The 25,284-nt window shown below is 42.9% G+C and overlaps 1 protein-coding gene across 1 annotated transcript in view; it reads right to left on the bottom strand.

The window, feature by feature from the left end:
- The window catches only part of RFTN1 (raftlin, lipid raft linker 1), a 113,142-nt gene extending 89,431 nt beyond the window's left edge, over window positions 1-23,711 (bottom strand). Inside the window, exons 1-2 of the mRNA XM_068404971.1 lie at window positions 23,515-23,711; window positions 11,484-11,639 (exon numbers count right to left, since the gene is read on the bottom strand). Of these exons, the coding sequence (XP_068261072.1) occupies window positions 11,484-11,628 (145 nt within the window). The 5' untranslated portion in view covers window positions 11,629-11,639; window positions 23,515-23,711. The remainder of the gene's footprint in view (window positions 1-11,483; window positions 11,640-23,514) is intronic.
- Between the last annotated feature and the right edge of the window lie 1,573 nt (window positions 23,712-25,284).

Here is a 25,284-nt window from a genome sequence, read left to right as displayed (position 1 = left end):
CACACCACCCTCAGTGCAGAGAGGCAACCACTAGCCCTACCAGTCCAACCTTGTGTCCCACATCCATAATACCCTCCAGTGGACATCAGGCAGAGCACACAGAAGAGTGAAAACTAGAGAAAGTAAAGCACAGTCTATGTCTTCTTCCTCAGACAAAGGCAGGGAGGGAGCAGAAGGGAGTCAGCTCGTCTGGCATGTGCTCACACAGTAGCTGCCACAGCTGCAGCAGGATGCTCGTTGTTTTTGTCAGTGGCAAAAAAGTCAGAAGTCGTCAGGCAGTAGGAGCAATGTTACACGTATGAAAAGGCAGGAACAGAAAACAAACCCGGAACAGAAGTAGAACAGGAATTGGACTTGTTTCTGCATGTGAAGTCTCTTTACAAGTGTTACTGGCAGAGGCAATGACAAGCTACAGCCATCTGTGTGAGAGACATTGGGACAAAATGGCACCTCCTAGAGCAGCCCCCAGAAGGGCTTGCAAGCCAGAAAGCAAACATTTTTCAGGTACCTTTCCTTCAGGCTGCTTTGAAACACATGCAGTTTAGTGTACAGGAGGACATTAGCTTTTGTCCAAAGTAAAACCCTCAAAATGCATTTAAGGCAGTGTGAACTCCCCAGAAGCAACTGCTCCAACCTGGCTGTCTACTCCTCTTGCACCACACTACCAGCTCAAGATACGCACAGCCCGACACCAGCCAGTGCTGAGCTATGTGGACCCTCGGGTCTGACCCACCAAGGCACCGTTATAGGTTATGTGAAACAGCTAAATGTCCACACTGTTTCCATCACACCAGAGACTCTTTAGTCTTCACATAGGAAGATTAGAAAAATAAATGCAAACAGAAAAAATCCCACACAATCAAGGAACATCTACTCAGCGTTTTCTTTTCAGTATGACTAAGAAAAGCGACTTCTCACAGTCAAGAGCAGCTGACACCAAACAATTCCTGTTTTCTCTCAAAGGGGGTATCCTCCACTCAGAAGTAACCAATTCTAAACCTTTCATTTGCATGAGATTTTAGCCAAACAACAATAGTTACTTACAGAGTAAATGATTAAGAACTCCATTAAAATTAAAATATCACATAGATTTTGTGTATCATCTTTTATCTGGCTGATGTCAAGGAATTTTTAATAAAAAGTCATAAAAAGACTAAGCAGATTACTACAGAGAGGACTCCTAATCACTTCTCTCCTGTAATAAAACCATGAGGCATTTATTATTCAAAGTTACAAGCCACTGTGTGACCTTCTGTTCCAGTTAAACACAGGGGCAGTTTTGTTTCTGAGAAAACAGGACTGGGTCCCTGTGGCTTGAAGAATTTCACCATTCCATCAGAAATGCCTGTCTACCAGCCTTGCAGACTGCCAAGTCTGGCTCCTTGGCTCTTGAACAGCATCAGGAGGATGAAACCACATGAAGATTGGAAAAATGTGCAAAGCCAGAGGCAAAAGAAAAGACAGGGCCACTCAGAAAGATCATGTGCAATTCCTGAGTTGCTGACAGAAAGAAAAAGTTCCTTGGAAGTTCAGAGCTCTTTTTAGACAGATCTGTAATTATTTTTCCATGATGTGAGTCAATGACAACATTCATGTATGTGTGATGTACAGTATGCATCGCCTGTAAGAATTCAATAACTACATTAAGAAGCAGCTTCAGCTAACACAGCAGATACAATCAACGACTGCATGGTAAGAATGGAGTATTATAGCTACCCATCCTTCAGCCTAAGAATGGGTATAGACTAGGAAAGTTAGCACAAACATAACTATTGCAGCACCCATATTTTTTCACGATGTGGAACATCCATATATAGAAAACATCCTGCAGATGTTCCTTCCCTCCCTAGACCATTGCCCAACTACATATGCAGAATCCATGTGGAAAAAGTGGCTATTACATTGCTAGATGTATTTGGCGTGAGATTCCATAAAAGCACCTAAAAGAACACTATGTTTCCAATCACAAGTTGAAAATACAGTTCTGAAACGCATCATACACATGTTCTTTAACATATTTGAGACTAATAACATACCATATTCTATCTAAAGCTTTCATCTAGCCTATAATGTATTATTCTAACACAAAATAGCAGTGCCATAGTTCACATGGATCTTGAGGAAACAGGCAATACCAGCAAATTTTATGTGAAAGTATGTGAAAGATACAGCTTTTTTGCAGGTATATAACTGTTAAGATATGGGCTAGGAAATGTAATTTATAATATTGACCAGCTTCTTGCTTTAGATTTACTGAGAAGGGTGCTTTGAAGGCCACGATCTAGCCGCCAGAGCACCGGACTGCCCAGAACCTGTTCCCAGTTCTGTCACAGGCATCACAGGACTTTAGACAAAGCTCTTTGTACTTTCTGTTGTAGTACAATTAAGTGTAGCCATAAACCAAAACGTAAAGAATTAAGTGTTCATATCCTCATTAATTACCCTTCTCAATAATATAAATGCATATACAGTACATATGTGTGCATATGTATTACACACATATTATTCTTGTATAGATGCAGATACCGCTTATACATAGAGAAGAGAGAATGCGTGCGTACACTCTACCATAACAAGGATCTATATACAATAATTATGGAAAGCAAAGCTTGTATTTAGAAACTAGAATATGTCTAACAGATTTTACTCAGTTATGCATCCTTATTAAAAAGCCAGCCATGGTAAAGAAGTTCAAATTATTCCTAACAATTCTTTAAAGCAATTACATTTATGATGTAATTTATTGCATTTATTAAACTACTAACATATGGAATGCTCCTTTTATGTCAAATTGCAAGTTTCCCAAGACACACAAATAAGTTTTATAAAATGCTACAGCACGAACGTTTCATTTTGCTGTGACTTACAGTGGCAAGTCCTGAAGGGTTACATATTACCAGAGACTGTAATTCACTTGAAACAAAATACCAAGAGAAGCCAAAAAATTTAATTTCTTCATGTCTGCATTAATGGAGAGGACTGAAGCCCAGATCCAGCAAAGCCCTTATGCCGATTCTTTTTATCATGTGCATATTTTCATGTGCATATAATCAAACAAAGTTGAACAGGATATGCACATGGACAAAGCTTAAATGAAGGGGAAGCATTAGCAGAATCTGGGCTACACAGAAGTACTCCATTGGCCTCTTCTGCTCATCGTTTTACTGCTGTAACCTGTTACATATTAATCTCCTCTGAAGCAACGTTTTAGTCTGTTGTACATGATCTATACACAGTCTAGTTCAAGCTACCACAACTCATTAATAACCTAAAACTATTTTGCCTTGCTAATTTTATTTCATCACTCATGAGGACAAAATGGTGGTAACGGACCTGGTCAACTGGAAATACAAAACTCGAATCCTAATTTAATTTATGTTCTTTTGCTTACAGAAATGAAAACAGGAAATTAAATAACTTCACCAATGGGGAAACAATTGCTTTTACTTGTCTTAAATCAAATAATAACACCTGCAAATGCAGGGCTGCAGGGTTTGTTCTTTTTTTCAGCCATACAGCCACTTGCTCGGAGAAGTGGGGGTTTTTTGTTTGTTTTTGATGTTGCCTTTTTTTTGTTTTAAGTAAATGGTAAAGAGAAACAGAAAACAGAAGCCAGGCACAAATAACTGCTTAATGTAATATAAAAACTACCGATAGAAAGAGACAGTAAGCACTGAAGTCAACAACAAATATTATGTTCTGTAGCAAACAGAATTTCCTGATAAAAATATGCATACATATTCTATAGGAAAAATGCCTTCTCTATCCTCAACTCTCACGCTTTCCAGTGCACGACACTTCCAAGTTCCAATTAGATGACTTGTTTTCCCTCTCTGAGGGGAAAACTGAGGTTTTTTTATTAATTTAAGCCTACACACAACTGAAATTTAATCCCAAATTAAGAATATGTCCACGCTGAAATGTTTCTTTAACTATTGATTGTAATATAATAATTGTGTTTTATAAAGGTTCATTAACACATTATTTGTCTTGTATTAGAAAAAAAAGCAATAAAAATCAACAGCCCAGCCACAGCGGTTGTAACAGGACTGTAACAAATGTTTTTTGAGCAGTGTAACTGGTTCCAAAACATTATTGTATAGTATCCAGAAGCTTGTCAGAACTTGAAAGATAGATACACTTTCAAATTTTATATATATATATATGCCTACATATAAATATATATACACACATACATATAAAAAAATGCCTCAAATCAGAAGGTTTTATTTGTTATACTAGGAGTATTGTTCTGGTACAATACATGTCCTTAGACAACAACACTTACAAGACAACACAACACTCAAGCAAAAAAATAGGGTGGAGATGTTGGAACATAACTAATAATCTTGTTAAATACTTTTCTTCATTTTGATTTTTTTTACTAGAGAGACAAATTCTTGACAATAAGGATAAAAACCATATGCCTTTGTATTCACATTATAACTTAAGAACTTCTTTGGGACATGTGAAGCATTGCTATTTTTCATTCCGTCAGTCAAACATCTGGATTTTAGTGGTTTTATAGCACAAATGGCTTGTTCAGAGTATAGCCTTTCCCCATTTAAAAAAATTTATACCCCCATTTCATTCTCATCACATGGCTAGCATATGTTTCATGCCAACTTTATTCAAGGCCAAAACTTGTCGTAACTCATCAGGCAAATGAATTATTATAGGAATGTAAAGCAAAGGAAAAAACAAACTCCAATCAAGTCAGTAAAAAAAAAAACAAAAAACAAAACCCACAAAAAAACCTACACTATTCTGAGGAGAAGGGAAGAGAGAGATAACTATCAGATTCACGGTTTCTCTCAGGAGGTTATCATTAACTGAAAAGAGGTGGAAGAAGAGAAATAAAGGATGAATAAGAGGGAGAGCTCAGTTTCTGTACGATCTGTCACTGCAAGTGAAGTTTTCCAAAACAAGTAGGTAAGAGCAGGAAAGGAATGCAGATTATTGAAATATTTGTCTTTCAAACGAAATAATAAACCAAAACAAACTAGCTTGCTCCATGGAGTCACTGTTGAAAACATGGTTGCTTTAAATTAAAGCTATTCCATTTATCAGCACATCCTCCTCAGGTTCACTCACCATATACCTCTTATTTACAATAAAACTTGGAGATGAGAGAGATACAAGATGACCATTATTCAGCTCCTTTTATTTATACAGAGAGGGATGAAAAATAAACAACAATTTTTTACTTTCGGGGGCGGGTGTGTGTGATATAATCCTTTTGCGTTTTTTTTTTCCAGTAAAGGCCTGAAGTATATACATAGAGACCCTGATTTGTCTTTTCTGGCTTTGTAGCAAAAGGTTTGCCGCAACATTAATCTAATGCTCCTGCCTTTTACTGTCCTCAGATTTTTTTATTGTTATAAAACCCAATCATTGCCACTTAGCATTAGTATTGTCTCAAAGTCAGTGAGAAGGCAGCCAGTTGAGCAACTCTGAAGTGAGGATTAGCCAGCAGAGAGCTAGAACATTCAAACAGCACATAAAGCTATTGAGAGTAAGTTGTTAAAAAAGTGTGCACCCTCTCCAAGGCACTACCTGCACCCATTGCATGCCACCACTGGGAGCGTCGGGACTCTGCGACAGAATGACTCAGGGGGAGCAGCAGAAGAAATTACTGAGTGTAGAAACCTGTCAGAAGGAAGCGGCTGAAGACGGAGTGATGCAGGACTGGACTGTACAGTGACAAGTGAGACTGACTCAGTGAAGGAATGAGCCTTACAAGATGACAGCAAGGTGGGTAGAGTTCAGGAGCTGGATGAGCACACCAGGAATGAAGCTACATGTTACACCCCAGGCAACCTAACAGCTCACTGCTGCTAACAGGGGGAAGATCCTGCTCTGCCTCTGAACCACCTCTGGCATTTTGCTGACCCAGCAATGGGTCATGCAATTTACAAACCTATTAATGTCTTCTTGACAAGTAAAAAAAAAAATGTGATTATTTTATCAATTTAATTCATGTGAAATCCAGTGTGATTTCACCTGAGACCAGTAGCCCACAAGCTTTGGACAGTACAGATGACTAAAGAATAGAGCACAGGATGACACTGTCAAGGGACAACACTGAAGACAGACTGATTTCTTGGAAGAGTTCACCTTAGCAGAAACAAGACAGACAAGGCTCATAAGTAGACATTATAAAGGCAAGAACTCAAAACAAGCATACCCACCTCAAGGTTTTGAAATGCCTTAGCAAAGTGCTCCTTATTCCTCAAGAGCCAATCCACACCAGATGATAACCCTTTGCTACTTTCAATTGTCACACTTGCTCAAGAAGTAAAGGACAGTGATAAATCTAACCATTTTAATTCTGAAGAACCATGCAGATTATCAGTGTTGTGGCACACAATGGAAACTGATCACAGAATCAGCTAGGTTGGAAGAGACCTCTGGGATCATCTAGTCCAACCTTTGACCTAACACCACTGTGTCAACTAGACCATGGCACTAAGTGCCACATCTAGTCTTTTCTTAAACACCTCCAGTGATGGCGACTCCACCACCTCCCTGGGCAGCCCATTCCAATGCCTAATAACCCTTTCTGTGAATAAATTTTTCCTAATGTCTAACCTGAACCTCCCCTGGTGCAGCTTGAGGCTATGTCCTCTAGTCCTGTTGCTAGTTGCCTGGGCAAAGAGGCTGACACCCACCCCACTACAACCTCCTTTCAGGTAGTTGTAGAGAACGATAAGGTCTCCCCACAGCCTCCTTTTCTCCAGGCTAAACAATCCCAGCTCCCCCAGCCGCTCCTCATAGGACATACCCTCCAGACCCTTCACCACCTTTGTTGCCCTCCTCTGGACTCGTTCCAGAACCTCAATGTCTTTCTTGAAGTGCGGGGCCCAGAACTGGACACAGTACTCGAGGTGCAGCCTCACCAGTGCCAAGTACAGGGGGACAATCACTTCCCTAGACCGGCTGGCTACACTATTCCTAATAGAGGCCAGGATGCCATTGGCCTTCTTGGCCACCTAGACACACTGCTGGCTCATGTTCAGCTGGCTGTCCACCAATACCCCCAGGTCCTTTTCCACCAGACCGCTTTCCAACCGCTCTTATAGAATCATAGAATGGTTTGGGTTGGAAGGGACCTTAAAGATCATCTAGTTCCAACCCCCCTGCCACAGGCAGGGACACCTTTCCACTAGACCAGGTTGCTCAAAGCCTCATCCAACCTGGCCTTAAATACTGCCAGGGAGGGGGCATCCACAACTTCTCTGGGTAACCTGTTCCAGTGTCTCACCACCCTCACAGGAAAGAATTTCTTCCTAATATCTAATCTGAATTTACCCTCTTTCAGTTTAAAACCATCCCCCCTCATCCTGTCACTACTTGCCCTTGTAAAAAGCCCCTCTCGCTTTCCTGTAGGCCCCCTTCAGATACTGGAAGGCTGCTATAAGGTCTCTCCAGAGCCTTCTCTTCTCCAGGCTGAAGAGCCCCAACTCTCTCAGCCTCTCTTCATAGGAGAGGTGCTCCAGCCCTCTGATCATCTTCGTGACACTTCTCTGGACTCATTCCAACAGCTCCATGTCCTTCTTATGTTGGGGGCCCCAAGAGCTGAACGCGGTACTCCAGGTGGGGTCTCACAAGAGCGGAGTAAAGGGGCAGAATCGCCTCCCTCAACCTGCTGGCCACGTTTCTTTTGATGCAGCCCAGGATACAACTGGCCTTCTGGGCTGCAAGCACACATTGCCACTTCTTCCCCCAGCCTGAAGCGCTGTATGGGGTTGTTGTGGTCGAAGTATAGGACTTGGCATTTGGCTTTGTTCAACTTCATGCCATTGGTCTCGGCCCATCTACCTCACCTGTCCAGATCCCTCTGCAGAGCCATCCTACCCTCAGGCAGATCAACACTCCCACCCAACTTAGTGTCATCCACTAATTTACTGAGGGTGCACTTGATACCCTCAACCAGATCATCAATAAAGATATTAAGCAGGACTGGGCCCAGTACTGAGCCCTGGGGGACACCACTAGTGACTGGACGCCAACTGGATGCGGTACCGTTCACCACCACTCTCTGGGCCTGGCCATCCAGCCACTTCTTAACCAGCGAAGAGTGCACCTGTCCAAGCCGAATGGGTTCTTCACAGTCTGATTTCCTTGAAAGCTTGGGAAGTCTTTCTCTAGACACTTTACTTCCAAGTATGTCAATTCTGTAACATTGGGAAATGTCAGAATGAAGGTTACACTTGCAACCTTAATTCTGTCTTTTGCATCTATGCATTATTTATACAGTACTTAAATAAGTGATCAAACACTGTTTTCCATTGGACATCTGCATCAGTGCAGAGCAAGGCTCAAGTTCATAAATGAATAAAAATGTATAATAAAGGAGCATATTTCCTTACATTCCTTCAGCTGTGTGTGTCAGAAGATAAACAGTAATCAAAGACAGCACGCAAGAAAAGTTACGTTTCTGGCTAACACAGCAGAGAAATGACCAGCAGGACAGTATTTTATCCCTATGTTCAACAGAGTGATGCTAAGGGAATGAGTTCATAACAGTGTGAGCCGATTTAAAGGAGGTCCTTTTTCTTTTCCTGACTGCATACTCCCACCACTTCTACCAGCTCCAGCATTCTTTACACCCTTCCACAAGACAATGATCTGGCAGATGATAACCAAACAAAAAGAATACGTAGCCTTTTGCCAGATCCATGAGTTAAGTCAATTCACGGAGCTGACAGGAAGCGAGAGAGGGGAGCAATATCTCCCCATATATAGCTTCAGAAAACTTATATCATCTAGCTGCCCGTAAAACTGCAGTGAGAACTTACACCACATTCTGCAAGTGATCTCTGGTTGTCTGGATATCAGATTTGAGAGTACATGCATTTCCAAACTGCAAATATGACCAGCATCCACATTTATGTCTAAAGTCAACGAGAGCTGCTTTTGGAACACATGAAGAAATGCTAAGGACTTGGAAAACTTCTGGTACTAATCTGTGTATTAGCTCCCACTTACAACACGGAGATAATCACATCCTTCTTACTGTTAAGATTAAACGCTTGTGAAACATACAGTTATCAGAGTAGTAAACATTATAGAAAAGCTTCAGAGAAAAATGAGTACCTGTCTTCGGAACCAGGCTGACTAGTGTTGTAAATGAGGCCTAGAATAAGGATACAATAAAATACTCTGCAGCCACTCATAATTTAGCATGGCTTATTCTAAAAACCTAATGAAGTAGAAAAGCTGTGGAAAAAATGATGTCAGGATATATATACACACTGAAAGGGCTAAAGTAGATTCACAGAAGACAGACTTCACAATCCAAATGTTCTTTTTACACAGCTGTGAGCATTTCATTTTTAGAAACCTCTGAATCCATGCAGGCATAGGTGAAACACTCATCAGCTTTGGTTATCTGCAGAAGTTATTTCTGAGCAAAAATATAAATGAACTAGTGATGCTGTTACCATTGAGAAAAACCTGGAACATCATAACACCATGTGGTGGGACGTGAGCCTTCATATAGCCAATGACATGAATAGGGAGGGAGCTGTATAACCACCAATTACACCAGTCCTGCCAATCCTGAGAGCACACAGCCATAGATGATAGTAAGGAAAAAGAGCAGGAACAACAGCTCCATCCCCTCCTCATCTGCCTATCCACTGGCATCTTCAGAGATGGGAATGATGGGGATACAACATGCCAAAGCAGAACTCAGTGGGAGCTGAATAGCTTATACTCTTTGGCAAGCCAAGCAATTTGATAGAAGTACTTCTACTCATAGCCTCTTTAAAGCCATGCCTCCTAAAATCATAATAAAGCAATCTGTGATGAGTAAGAAAAACATACAAGTATGCTTTACAACAAACCTATCAATTTAATCAGATTTGGAAAGTCTGGGTTTCATTTTTTGCTCTGTGCCAGACATCCTCTGTGCCTGAGGCAAGCACATTGCTACTGCACGTACTGATTCTTCCTCCACACAGTGACAAAGACAAGACTTCACGAGACATCAGGAGAATGCACATGCTAAAGCTTATGAGGCAATCAGACAGAACAGTGATGAGCATCCCAGAAAAGCCCATACAAGTGTGTCCTCAATATTAATTCATACTCACTAATGACACAATGTACAGTGCCTCTCAGTAAAAGCTATCAAACTATCAAATGACATAAACAGTTCACTTTGAAATAAAAATATATAAACGTAGAAACAACTGCAATACATAAACATGAAAAAAAAATCCTGTCCCATTTGTTTGGTGCTCTCAGGAACCGCAGTGCATCCCAATTAGTATAACAACAAACAGAAGACTGAGAATACAGAAGAGGACACAAAGAAAGTCTGCAAAGACAAAATTTCGAAGCTCCCACATTGCCTACAAGAGTGCACTCCTGTCCAACCACCTATTCCAAACCTCCACCTTTTTCCAAATTCAAGTTCACTTGCATCAAGTCTTAAAAAACAACAAATTCACACTACTCTGGGCTGAACATACTGAACTGCACTAGAGGTGTCACATCAAACGATGTACCAGCAGCTCTTTGTCTCGCACAGTGAGAGATGTACCGCCTTGGCTTTTCCTTTGACCTGACTTGCAAAACAAGAGAAGTAGCAGCACAATGCAGGGTAAAAGCATAGAGGCTCTACCTGGCATCCTGCCAGCTAGCTTAACAGATTTTGGTACTGTGTTGTTTTATATATAGCAAGAAGCAGGTCCCAGCCTTCTGCTCAAGCTTCAGATTTCCAACTGGTGTGAGGAGTAATTGCGTGTAGAACAGGCTAATTTTGAAGCGAAAGAGGGCACAGGCAATGGTGTGAGCAATACTGGCAGAGATGCTTGATGTCAATCATGAAGGAAAGAAATGAAATATCTGTGGATTGTCACATGAATTAAAGCAAGACTATTTCACATAGAAAAAAAAAAGTAAAAATTGCATGAGACTGGACCTTCACCCCTTTGATGTTTTAGAACTTCATTGTCTCCCACTATCCTGTTTCCATCCACGTGGGTGTACCCAGAAGTATTTGTAACCACATAAAAGTTATTTAAGGTAAGTTAGCAAAACTGAAAACACTAACTTTAACCTCTCAAAATACTCCTGAGGGAGCACAGGGAGCAGAAGCGAAGGGAGAAAAAAGAGCAGTAAAGTATAGAACCTGACAGACCTGAATTGCTTTAACATATGAAACCTGGACAAAATGCAAATTAAGGAAAAAAAATCCATATTGGAGTAAGCCAAAAAAAAAGGGGGGGGCGTATAAAAGAACCAAAAATCTGAGAACCTACAACTAGCTCTAAGGCTAAAAATTTACAGAAAATTCTCAATGTGATCTCTGCATGTCAGCATTACGACTGAAGAGAAAGCATTTACTTAAAGAACCTAAGACATTTTAGAAACTTAACTATTACACACACTGTTCAAAAACTCTTATGGAGCAATTAAAATGTTAACTTGGACAGAAAAAAAAAATCTAAAGAAAAATATTGTGTACTTACTATCATTTAGTGTCGTGAAGTCCAGGAATCTATATTCATAGCAAACATCTATCTTGGTTTCTACCTGGGGCCTCTTCAAAGTTGAATAGATATTACCAGGTCGTTTTTCATCATGCTTCTCTAGTTTGTTCAATCCACAACCCATTTCAGCAGCTCCTGATACAAAAAGGCAGGGAAAGGAAAAAGGGAAAATGCATAAACACCATTCATTTTGGTTTCATGCAACACAATAGCACATTACAGTGATTTTTAGTTTTTAAATACAAGCTACCTACAGACTATATCAAATTGTATAATTAAATAAACGCTCAGATAGTAACTAAAGTATATACCACTCATATCAACCCCCAGGCATGCTATTATTTTATTGGAAAATTGACACTTTAATGCATGTATTTTGCGTCTTTTACATGTATTCAGTAGTATACACTGGAAGACATATTCCGTCATAAAAAGTGGCTGCAAATGCAAAATAACTTGCTAATATAAGGGTTGAAAACTTAATAACAATTTCTTCATATGCAGTTACTACAAGAGCAGATCACAGAATCACAGAATCAACCAGGTTGGAAGAGACCTCAGCGATCATCGAGTCCAACCGTCACCCTGACACCACCCTGTCAACTAGAATCTTTTACACAGATGTCCATAACATTCAAATTAATATCTAGATTTGTAATTCAGTGGAAGAAGCAGGTTTGCAGAGAACTACCAGCATTTAGAGAACTACCTCACTTCCTTCCACCTATTTTTTTCAGGTAAGCCACAGGAAATAATGGCACTTTATAGAAGCCATCTTCAAACCAGAAGAGGCACATGACCACAGAACAGGACTAGATAAATCTAGTTTTCTTTAATAAGCTGCCAGTCCACAACATTTTAAAGGATTACGCCTGACAACCATTTCTGCTACGCATTAAATGTTTCTCAATATCCTGCACATTACAGCTCATCTGAGTATGAAAGAATGGAAGAATTGCTTGGTGAAAATACTGAAGATGATCCAAATCCTCTCATTCCTCTTCAACAACCCTGGTCAGACTGAGGCAAATTATTTCAACCAGGGGTGAGTATGAGAAGATAAAAAGACACACCAGGTAGGCACCTGAGGTTTTTCATTACAACCCAGTCAACATCCTTCCTCCACCTACATGGAGGAACTTGTGCTTCGGGGACGGGGAGGGACATGGAGAATAAACACCCAGTGACAAAGAGTGGCTCCCGCAGGCCACCCTGGGCACAGGATCCATTCAGTGCAAACACACTGCATGAAGCATCATAAAGATCTGTGGTTCAGACTCCCTGCGACCTCTGACAAATAACAATGAGCACCTGAAAACCTTCATTCGCAGACCAGGGCTGCTTTTACCTTGACAGTTAATAAACCTAAAGTGAAGAATGAAAAACTACTTCAAGTTCCCTGTCTTCAAAGTTGTGCTTATAAGCTTATGCCACAGCTTCATCCCCCAAATGGTTAGAAAGTTAGTCAAATTTCCAGCCCCAATGTATTTAGAATCTACTTGTAGAAATTTCTTTATACTTATATTGTGCTTTAACTTTTGTAATTTTTGTTCCTCCCTCATATTTCCTTGTGAACTCATTTTTTTAAGTTACCATGTCCCCTCCTGTGTTCTGACAGGATAAATGTGCTCAAGTCCTTTCCTGTCACTTACAAGACAGGATCTCTGCTCGCTTCATCACCCCACTCACTCTCATTTGCATCACTTCTGTTTTCATTTCTCTATGTGAACACAGGTGACCATACACTCAAAATAAGATCTTAACAAGGTCTATTAAAAAACATGAATGCTTCCCTGTCCCTGCTGCAAATAACTTGCCTACTGCACCTAAAATCATCAGTCACAGCTGAATCACATTCAGTTTGCTGTCAGCTTCTCAGTAGCCAAAGAACCCATTTCTCTTTATTTTTTATCATCAAACACAGATAATTGAGGAGTTCCCAACCTATAACAGAGGTCTTTGCTCATCCCATAACTTTGCTCTATTTCGCTGCATTCCTACTACTCAGTACTAATCTCATCGCATTCTCCTGCGAAGAGCTCCCTGGAAGAGCTGGAAGTCATTTCAGGCTCAGCAACGGAGACCAATTTTGTGTCATCTGTAGAGTCCTTAAGTGCACACCTACATCTTATTACAAAGTCACTAGTAAATACATCGAAATAGGAGTGACCAACACATTAAACCTTAAAAAAAATACCATAGTATATATTTGATCACACAGAAACTGGAAGCAGCACATGTTCTAAAAAGACCTGGAGCATCAAGAAAAATAGATGATGTGTCATACACCTTCCTGAACCTTAAATATTTGGGGATTCAGCCAACAGATAACAAATTTCCCTGCTTATTTTGTCAGAAAAGTAAAAACTACATTATTTTAACAATTTCAATAAATGAAAGCTAGGGTTTGGAATTTTTTTTTGACATTTAAGGTTAAAAATCCCCAAGATCTTTTTCTGTTCCCAAAATGATACTTTCTACTTTTTTTTTTGTAATGACAACTACTACTATCAAGCAAAAAAAAAGGGGGATTATTCTTTCATATATACAGCAGCTTCTTTCTTTTGCTTGAGTCTAAAATGCTAAGTCTAAAATTCCATTTCAGAGGTCATTAAGCAGCAGTGCCTGCAACCCTTAGTTACACAGAGTCTGAAATCTACAGGACTCTTCATACAGTGATGGCTGCAGAAGGAGGCCTTAGGGACTCGGTATTTCACATCACGGAGAGTTTTGCATTCTTCCCTAAATTGGGGTGAAAGTGCTAGAAAATACAAGCCTACTCTTCCAGCGGCAGCCACGGATACTCTCCTGTGCTTCTCTAGCAAACGTTTCCTCGGCCCTTTTGAGAAAACTGGTCCACTCTCGTTGCCCATGCGAGCAGTGATTTCTGCAAACACTGCCAACCCACAAGTCGTTCAGCAGGGAGATACCTGCCCACTTGGGACTGGACTGAAAACATACATTTTTTGTATTAATTCACTGAGTGACTGCTCACCAGAAGACTGATTTTCACCTTCCTGCTGCTTGGCTAAAACAGAATCACAGAACCAACCAGGTTGGAAGAGACCTCAGGGATCATCGAGTCCAGCCGTTGCCCTGATACCACCCTGTCAACTAGACCATGGCACTAAGTGCCATGTCCAGTCTTTTCTTAAACACATCCAGAGATGGTGACTCCACCACCTCCCTGGGCAGCTCATTCCAATGTCTAACAACCCTTTCTGTAAAGAAATTCTTCCTGATGTCCAAACTTCCCTTAGTATCCTTGAGGATAAAAACTTCCCCACATTTTGTTAAGTATAGACAATGATATTTATGTTACTAAAGCACACGTACGGAAAAGGATGCTTTCACTTGAATAAAAAAGATGTATCCGTATAAAAAATAAGTTTCATAACATCACAATCTTTTCCACAGTAATTATGATGCAAGTGCTGCAGGAGTAGAAAATAAATCTTAAGGAACAGACTAGATGAGGGCAGGGCTGTGGATGTAGTCTATCTAGACTTCAGTAAGGCATCATTTGACACTGTCTCCCACAGCATCCTCCTAGACAAACTGGCTGCCCGGGGCTTGGATGGGTGGACTCTTCGATGGGTTAAAAACTGGCTGGATGGCCGAGCCCAGAGAGTGGTGGTGAATGGGGCAAAGTCCAACTGGAGGCTGGTCACTAGCGGTGTTCTCCAGAGCTCAGTTCTGGGGCCGGTGCTGTTCAATATCTTTATAGATGATCTAGACGTAGGGATTGAGTGCACCCTCAGCAAATTTGCAGATGACACCAAGCTGGGTGGGAGCGTCGATCTGCTGGAGGGTAGGAAGGCCCTACAGAGGGATTTGGACAGGTTAGATAGATGGGCCGAGACCAACGGCATGAGGTTCAACAAGAACAAGTGCCGGGTCTTACACTTCGGCCACAACAACCCCATGCAGCTCTACAGGCTGGGGGAAGAGTGGTTAGAAAGCGGCCCGGCAGAAAGAGACCTGGGGGTGCTGATCGACAGCCGGCTAAACATGAGCCAGCAGTGTGCCCAGGTGGCCAAGAAGGCCAATGGCATCCTGGCCTCTATCAGGAATAGTGTAGCCAGCCGGTCTAGGGGAGTGATCGTCCCTCTGTACTCAGCACTGGTAAGGCCGCATCTTGAGTACTGTGTTCAGTTTTAGGCCTCTCACTACAAGAAAGACATTGAGGAGCTGGAGCAAGTCCAAAGAAGCGCAAGGAAACTGGCGAAGGGTCTAGAGCACAAGTCCTGTGAGTGGCTGAGGGAACCGGGGTTGTTTAGCCTGGAGAAGGCTCAGAGGAGACCTTATCACTCTCTGCAACTACCTGAAAGGAGGTTGTGGCAAGGCAAGTGTTAAGTCTCTTCTCCCAGGTAACAAGTGATAGGACAAGAGGAAATGGCCTCAAGTTCTGCCAGAGGAGGTTTAGATGGGATATCAGGAAAAATTTATTCATTGAAAGATGCTGAGGTGTTGGAGTGAGTCCAGAGGAGGGTGACCAAGCTGGTGAAGGGTCTGGAGGGTCTGACCTATGAGGAACGGCTGAGGGAGCTGGGGTTGTTTAGCCTGGAGGAGGCTCAGAGGTGACCTTATTGCAGTCTACAACTACCTGAAGGGAGGTTGTAGTGGAGTGGGAGTTGGCCTCTTCTCCCGGGCAACTAGCGATAGGACAAGAGGACACAGCCTCAAGCTTCGCCAGGGGAGGTTCAGGTTGGACATTAGGAAGAATTTCTTTTCAGAAAGGGTCATTAGACATTGGAACGGGCTGCCCAGGGAGGTGGTGGAGTCACCATCTCTGGATGTGTTTAAGAAAAGACTGGACATGGCACTTAGTGCCATGGTCTAGTTGACATGGTGGTGTCAGGGCAGTGGTTGGACTCGATGATCCCTGAGGTCTCTTCCAACCTGATTGATTCTGTGATTCTGTGAGTTCCTACTTTAATACAGGAGTCTAAGTATTAAAAAAACTCCAGAGATGTAGGAATACCTAAAAGTTTTCTCAAAGATATTGATGATGTGTATATCTTAAGTAATCACTGAATCATCAAATTCTGCTCAGTGTTATCCCACAAACTTCCTACTGGGACAGCTTGCTTTATAACCTTCCAAAGATGTTTTAACATTAGTTATTACCCTCTTCCATTCCTTTGCAGCAGTTACTGCTGTTCAGAGTCTTTCCATCCTCATCTGAAAACATCTCCTTGCTTTTCAGTTACAAATCTAGTTGTCAACAGGACATTATTCACCTTCTTACTTTCCTACACTGAAGTTATCAGAGAGCGCTGTAAGAAATGTTTATCACTGATGCATTCAAAGTAATCTAAACCCAAGTCAACCCCCTTTTTCAGCAGGTACATTGTTTTGCTATAAGGGACACTTAAGGTTACTGTACTACAAATATTTACCCTGACTTTCTATACCCACATGTGAATTCTACTTTTTTTATTCAGTATTAAACCAAAATGTTACTACAATACTCAGCTTTTAGTAAATTAAAAAACAGTTATTCAGAAACACTGCAAAATTTTCAAATATTTTTTGCTCTGCAGTAGGTTCTAAGACAAACTTTTTCTTTGTCATTAATGTAAAAATTATCAGCTCATTAGTTCCATATGTACAAGAAATACCTTTAGTGAGAGAAAAAGTAACATCTAATGAAGAATATTAACCAATAACATTAAGATTTAGCTATGGGCTCTTACAACTACACATGCTGGAAAAACTAATTCTGTCCACAAACTCACTTAGATTGCAAATTAATCTTAAGTGTGCTCTATGATCTTGATAATCTCTAAAATTGTGCTTGTGTTCAGCCATGTGATGATAAAACTAGAACTGAAACCCAGATCTAATAACAGATTTTTTTTTTTTTAGTCTACCTCATTTTAATTTTGCAAAACATGAAAAATGGAAGCTGCAATGAGTTGCAGAACAGCAAAGCCTACAGTCAATTAATTCCTAAGTTTGCATTGTGAATGACAGCAAAGGCCCCCACTGGTTAGGAAATCAGCAGCTTTCTTCTGCAAACTGTGTTCAAAAATTTAACCCAGGTTTTGTACATTCCAAGCAAACGCCCAACTTGCAAGCCACGGAATAAGCCTCTTGCTACCACCTCCTCCTCCCCATTACTGTCCACCACTGTGTACTTCAAGAGTAGAGGAGCTCTGGGGAGCATCTGGAGGAACACGACAGAAACCCACCCCAGCATGGCAAATTACCTGTCCCTGAACACTCTGTCACAATGCAAGTTTTATTGAAACTGGTACCATCCTTTGCCATGAAAAACAAAAAAATACAACAAACTGCACTCAGCAAGAGAAAAAAACCCAGTATTTCAATTTTTAACCACCTCCACGATCCATGAAAATGAATGTATCTTGAATAAAATACAGGAATTTTTATAGCTCTTTTAGACATCTGCCAAGTTTTCAATGCATCATCTCTGAACCTAAGCTTTGTTAAAATACTCTCTGCAACTTGGGCTTGCTTTCTCACTTTACTAGCTTGTGTTCAAAATAGATGAAATACAATAAGTTCAGAATTAGCAAAGAATAACAACAAGCATAAAAAAATATCATGTAGCTAACAACTTATTTTCTTGATAATAGTGGCTCAGGCCCCAGGATTCCTTTTCAGCAGGAAAAGGGCACAAAGAAGTGAAGAAAAAGAAAACCCTGCCTTCTATCTGATTTTTTGTTTGGGGCTTTTTTGGAAACAAATGGAGCTAATTTCCCGATTTATCGCCCCCTCCTTTCATGGAACTCCGCAACAATTTATCTCCAAGGAATAATAATGAAAATTACACTGAAACATAACAGAACCACATGGCTAATGGAAGCTTGAATAGATTACCAGACTAAGTAATTTAAGGGATGTTTATCAACTAAGCATATATTGACTAAACAGTTTATTTCAACTATACCAATATTACAGAAAGCATTGTGTCAATGACTGTTGACAGGGATGATTTGAAAAGACCTCCTGAACAATTCTTTTAAATACATATAATATTGGAGTCAACTGCTAAGCATATAGCATCAGACTGAATATTCAAGTATTGTCTAATACACATGTAAGTGCAATACGCTACCACCTGAAACAGAAAAAAAGGCAATTTTAGTATTTATAATGGCATCCAAAGAAAATACGCTGTACAGGCAGATTACACTACTGTCAGCTTGTTTTTAAGCAAAATTAGTGAGAACAAGTTTGCTTGCATTAACGTATTTAAAATGTTTATTGTTCAGAACTAGTGACCTCATTTTGTAAGCTTTATCATAAATGAATTTAATTTTTAAAATATGTATGATAAGTTACTGCTAAAGTTCCTTTCACAAAATTATGGAATATGTTGTTCTTACTGCTGAGTGCAGCAGTGAAACAAGATAAGTGCAATGTATTAATAGGTTTTCTCTCTTAATTCTGGTGAAGTCCTTTCATCCTGGTTTTTCCTTCCATGGGTGATACTTAGCTGCCTCACAGGGATGCTAGAAGGCTTTTACAAATAATTACAGGACTTCACATTTGTTGCGCAGTAATGAGACACACTTATTTTCTTAAACCCTCACTCCTGCAATCCTGACCTTTCTGTTTCCAAATAATAAGCACTTCATGCTTAGCTCAGTTTACTTGCTGGCATGTGGTCACTTAATTCTTGCATCCTTCTCAGTCTACAAAACATCAGTGTTTATTCCCCCATTCAGCTCTAAACAAACCCTGAGAGAGCTTGCAAATTATGGCTGAGTCCCTTTCCTAGCATAGTTAAAGCAATGAAGCAGAAGAGGAATAACAAGGCAAAAAAACCATCAGGCAGAGAAGCATAACCGAAGCAGAGGATTAAAAACACCAGACCTGACAAACTGGGTGTACAGGTAAACAAAGAAAGGAGAATATCATGCTAGGATGATCCTTTATAGGCTCCCACAATAGAGCCATGCTCCTGACATATCCCCATTTTTCCCCTCTCTGGCTTACCACTGTATAGGTTTTTTGTGACATTACACTCCTTAAGAGGGAAATTCTGTACCGGGAGATACCTACTTGGTCCTTTTTTGAAGAACATTACCATACAGATAAGCATATATTCAATAAACACCACAATAATTTTTACTTTTTTCAGTTGTTTAATGTTTACCAAGTAATTTAAAAGATTCTCAAAGACTTATTTTGAAAATACAAAGAACAATTACTGTAAATCAGTCCTATTTATTGCTGGATGTCACAACCAACCAATTTTTTCACCATATACTTACCAATTTGACTAGCACGATCTGGTTTTTAGACTTGAAGCTGATAACTAAATCTCTGCTTATAGAAAGGTTGGTGAAAGAATAATCCTAGATTTATTCTTTATGATTGATTTTACTTGAATTAAACGGTAGAGCAACCCAAGTAGATCTGCAATTAAGGTTTTCAATTTCAAAAGGCAAATCTCAAAAACTAGGGGAACTCATTAGTGAGATGAACAGGAATGAAAAGTTGGAGGACGTGACCACAGGGAAGGTCTGGAACATGTTTAAACTACAATATGAATCTGCAGAATTTGTAACCCAAGGAAGTGACAAGAGAATTCATAAGAATGTTTCCAGACCCAGCGAGATGAATTACCTAATAAAGAAGGAAAGGTAGAATAAGCAGAGAGCTTTCAAAGGACAGGGAAAAAAGCTCAGCAGAGGAAACTACAGTCTCAGATCAAGAAACACCAGGATAAAGTAAAATGTGCCAGAAGTCAAGCCCAGTTAGAGAGGCCAAAGATACCACAACTAAATGGAAGCAGAACGCAAATCAGGAGGACTAATTTGGACTCATACCAAGAACTCTGGAAGACCTGTCATGATAAACTGCAAATCCAATTGCTAAAATTAAAAACTATTGCACCAGGTTTGGTGCCATCTCCCTGGGAGACAAGAAAATGTACTGCCTACACAAAAAAAAAGGGGGGAGGAAAATATAATTTAGCCAATTAATACAATTGCTAGTCTAACCTCAAGAGTTTGCTAAGCTTTAGGAAGCTTAAGAAGAAAACAAAGAAATACATGGATAAAGAGGATATGGATTCAGTAAAATTAGAACAGACTACCCTGACAGGTCTTATACACAAGTCACAAAGAAAAGCACAGCCCTAGCACGCAGCATGTCAAATAACACGCCACAGTGATAACGTGATTTCAACAAAATATTATTAAGCGCCATTGTTTTTATTACGGTGTTCACAACACTAGTGTTGGGCTCAACTCTGCTACCCTGCATAACACACACTTACTTTCCTCTGCATTGTCCCTGGGCCCGGGGGTCGGCGGGATACCTCTGCACGCTCCCTGCCCATAACCAGGGGCTGCCACCAGCTGCGCTCAACCCTCCCTAGGGAAACAAAGCCGGTTTGCATGTGTGCGCACGTGGGCGAGAGGGTGGGAGGAAGAAAAGCAAACAGGATTGGAGAGAACTGGTGGAGGAGAAAGGCAAGTGTTGTGCTGGTGTTGGGGAGCAATCTGAGGAACAGCAGGTTGGTGAGAGAGCCTTGCTCTCTACCCCACCCACATCACCCTGTAACGCTCATCCGAAAGATTTAAAACTTAGTGATACCATGATGCTGTCTTTCACTACAGCAAAAGATTCAGACGGTACCACGTATTTCTACAAAATACTTTTAGGCAGGCTATTTCTGGTCAAGAAAACAAAGTGTTAATGTCACTGGACAAAGCACAGGTAAAATTTCTTCTGAAATACCACGGCTGAAAATGTTCGAGCAAGATGCCTCCATATGAAGATGATGAGATTCTAAGAAGGACTAGAGAACTACTCTCAAGAACTTACGAGGAAACTATAGCAGCTAACATTTATTGCCTAGCAAATTAAAGACCGAATAGACCCGACAGAAGCATGCATAGGAATGTCAGATATAAATCCAACTTTCCTTTAAAGTTAATCCCACACCACTTTGAACCCACAGAAAACAGGCAGGAAAAACAGATGCATATTGCAATGTATGCACAGTAGCTTCAAGGACAGAAAGTAAAACCACGGTAAACCACAAAGCTAGCCAGACTTGACAGTCCTATGCTTACTGTCTTTTGCTAGTCTGCCATGGAGTAAAACCCTGGCCAACCAATTTGGGGTAAAAGATGAAGTGGCCCACTGGAGCCAGATGTGAAGCTGTGGGATCTCACATGAAATTGGGGGATGGAATAATAGTTATGTGATTATTTTTTATCTATTTATTTTAAATACAGACTTCATTAATTTTGATTTTTATTCTTCAAAAGGCTGTGGCTCCAGCTTTTCAGCTTTTTCACCACAGGTTCTAAGGCCACTTCACCAAACCCAACATAGTATCTGCATTTCCCAGTACCACTGCTCAGAACTCCCCTAGGTATTTAATCACAGCTGTATATACTCATTTCATGCTACATTCTCGCTCTCAGACCAGGGGAATGCCAGCATTCAAGCAGTGGAAAGCCCCTTGTCTAATGTAACTAACTTGAGGTTAAGTTAGATTCTTAAAATAACCCTTCATTCTGAGACTTTTTTTTTTCTTAGAACAAAACAGAAATTAAATACACAAATGTGACCACTAGGATTGTGAAAAAGAGGGTTATTGCCAGTAACTTGTTATTCAATACCAGAAGCTGAAATGGATTGGACTCATTAAAAATAAAACATAAAAGCAGACGTACAAAAAGATTTTCTATTGTAAACTAGAGATCAGCTCTTTCTTGACAATGCTAGTTATTCTCCTACTAAACTAAAAAAAAAAAGCAAACTGTTTTTTTACAGGAATAAAAATAGACGCAGTATACAATCATACCATAGCTTCCAAGCTTTGGCTGAAAACATTTAAGAACGTTTTGTCAGGTATAGTTAAATTTTCATTATTTTACATCCAACGATCACTTTAGCACGAGTCACCCCACCAAGACCACACGACACCTCCAGCGCTGCTCCCCGTCCTGCCACTCAGCAGCCTCTGGCTCAGCTTGTTCCCCTGGTCCGAGCTGGCAGCTGGACCGAAGCACGCTCAGTCGTAATGGGGAACAAATGTCTCCCATTAATTATTTGACCAAGTTGCAAGTATCACAGACCAGCTCTAAAAGTCCATCCAACTAAATTCCTCTTTTCCAGAAACACACAGGTTGTGAGAACTAGTTGCTCTGACATGAATTTAGATAAACAAGAGAGGAGAGAGATGTGTTTCATACTCAGATATACAACTGCTGACCCATAGTCGCACTACCTCTCCTTATTTTGTAATAAAAACGTGCCGAAACCGCGTCGCGGACTTAAAAAGGCAACGTCCAGCCCAGCCTTTGAAAATAACAGTAAAATCACAAAACCCAGCCAGCCACACGGTGGCACGTCGCGGTACCGCCGCTTCCAGGTGCCCGGCATGTGCCGAGCGGCGCCGGGCCGGGCGCGGAGGCGGGCGGGCGGGCGCGCACCCGCCGGGCTCCCCTCACAGCTCTCCGCCTTCCCCGGCTCTGCCTCCCCGCGGCGTTGGCTGGACGCAAATAACCGCGCCGGCTGGAAGCTATTTCCAGCAATGCCGCCTGCGGTCCCCGCCAGCGGAGCCCGCGGGGTCTCCTCACCGGCTGACAGGACGGCGCCTTCCGCCCGCTCCGCCGCCTCCCCCGGCCTAACGGCCAGTGCGGACGAGCTCCGCACCGGTCCCTCGACAAACGGTAGGAGCGAAGCGGGCGGGACCGCCGTCCCCTTCAGAGCAGCGGTTCAACAGCGCTGCACAAACCGAAATCCGCTGGGGGAGCGGGCGGGAGGGAGCGCCTGCCCCCCGCCCCCGTGAAAGCCTCGAGCAGCCCCTCCACAGGCGGGCACGCCGGCCAGCCCGGGCCCCGCTCCGAACTTCAGGAGCCCGAGGACCAAGACGAGTCAGAGCCCCGGGGCCGCTCTCCCCCCTTTGCCGCGCGGACCCTGCCCAGTAGCGACCCCGACCGGCCCCGGACCCCCCTTCCCGCCCCCTCGCCAAGTTTGCCCGGCGGACCGGGCGGGTGCGCGGCGGTACCTGGAACAGGCGGCGGGCGAAGCGCAGCCCGGCGGTGCTGAAGGATACCCGGCGGGCGGAGACGGCCGGCCTCACTGACAGCGCTTCCTCCTCCTCCTCCGGCTGCCGCCCGTGCCCGCCCGCCGCGCTCCGGGGCCGCTCCCCCCTCGGCTCCGCGACAGGGAGGTGCCGGGGCAGCGCCGCGCCGCCACACAGCCCCTGTGCCCGGCAGAAAGTTTGTGCCGCGCCCGGGGGCGGCAGCACGGCGCGGGAGGCGCCTCCGCGGGACCGCGCCGGGCAGCTGCGCTCCGCGCCGAGCCCGGCCGGCCTGGGGCCGCGGCCTCTTCCTCCGAGCTGCGGGGCCGAGCCCCCCGCCGAGCGAGAGCCGCGGCGAGGCAGGGACAGAGCTTCGCGGCTCCACCACCGACACGGCCCGAACGGGGATTGCTCCGCCCGTCGCCCAGGGCTGGGCTGGAAGTCCCTCACGCACTCCCCGCCTCAGCCCCCTCCCTGCCCCGCCCTCCCCCGCGCTGCAGCTGGGCTCCCTTCCCCTCCGCCCCGGGCCGGCGAGGGCGTTGCCTGGGGGCTCTCAGGCCCACAGCGTCGAAGCAGACCTGGGCTCACCGTAGTGGAACCGGCCTCCTCCTACCCAGAGCCTGACCCTCTCCTTTCGATATGCCTGTTCCCTCATCCTCCTTCAGACGGTGGCAAGCCCTCCCTTCTCCAAGTCAAACAAGTTCAGCTCCCTCAGCCTCTCCTTGCAGGACACGTGCTCCAGCCCTGGCTGTAGTGGCCCTCCACTGGGCTTGTCCACAACTCTCTTGGCACAGGAGTGTGAGGGGGGAATGACACACCTGGAGACAGTATGTGGTCTAGAAGAGCCCTAATGAGTGGCAAATAGAAGAGGATAATCACTTTTCCCAAGCTACTGGCATGCTGTTGTTCCTTTTTTGTTGGCTATGGTCAGCTTGCTGCCTACCAACATCCCGGCAGCCTTTGCAAGAGAGCTGCTACCCAGACAGGCAGTCCTCAGTCTGGATCTGTGCAAGGTGCCCTCCCTTCCCAGAGGAGGCAGGATGGTTGTCCTTTTTAAACTTCAAAAAGTTCATGGTGGCTTGTTCCTTGAGCCTGCCCAGGTCCTTCTGGACACCAGCCCAGCACCAAAGCTTGTCAACTGCACCATGCATGTGAGGTCATGTGCAAAGATGGCAATAGTGGATCCTGTCATCTCCTCCCGGTCCTTGAAAGAGATGTTAAATACAACAGGTTTATGCACCTAAATACCTGCCACTGCCCTCCAGGCAAAGCACAACCCCATTAAACTGCAACTGTCTGAGCTCAACCACGCAACAAGCTTTTTACCCATCTAGCTGTCCACCCACCCAGACTACAGAAGCCTATGCATATTCAAAAATAGCACAGCAGCCAGTGCCAAGCACCTTACTAAAGTTGCCAGGGCATCCGCTACCATCCCCATGCCCACAAATGCAGCCATTTCATCTTAGAAGGCTAACAGTTGGTGAGGCATGATGGCACCCTTTCTAGACACACGAAGTACACAAAAGCAAGACGTTCCAAGGGGACTCAATGATTTTCCCAGGGACCGATTTCCTCATGGTTCCCCAAATTGTCCTTATGGCCTTTTCTGAAAATGAGTGCAACGTTTGCCTTGCTTGAGTTGTTATGCACTCTCCTCACCCCACTCAAAGTACAGAGAGCAGCTGCTCTCAAGGCATCAGCCAGGTCTTCCCAGCAGCCTCAGGCACAGCCCAACTGGTCTCAGATTTGTAC

This window comes from Nyctibius grandis, chromosome 7, assembly GCF_013368605.1.
Source record: "Nyctibius grandis isolate bNycGra1 chromosome 7, bNycGra1.pri, whole genome shotgun sequence".
Taxonomy (NCBI): Eukaryota; Metazoa; Chordata; class Aves; order Nyctibiiformes; family Nyctibiidae; genus Nyctibius; species Nyctibius grandis.
Note: the sequence above shows the minus strand (reverse complement) of the source record. Positions and strands in the feature narration are given on the sequence as shown.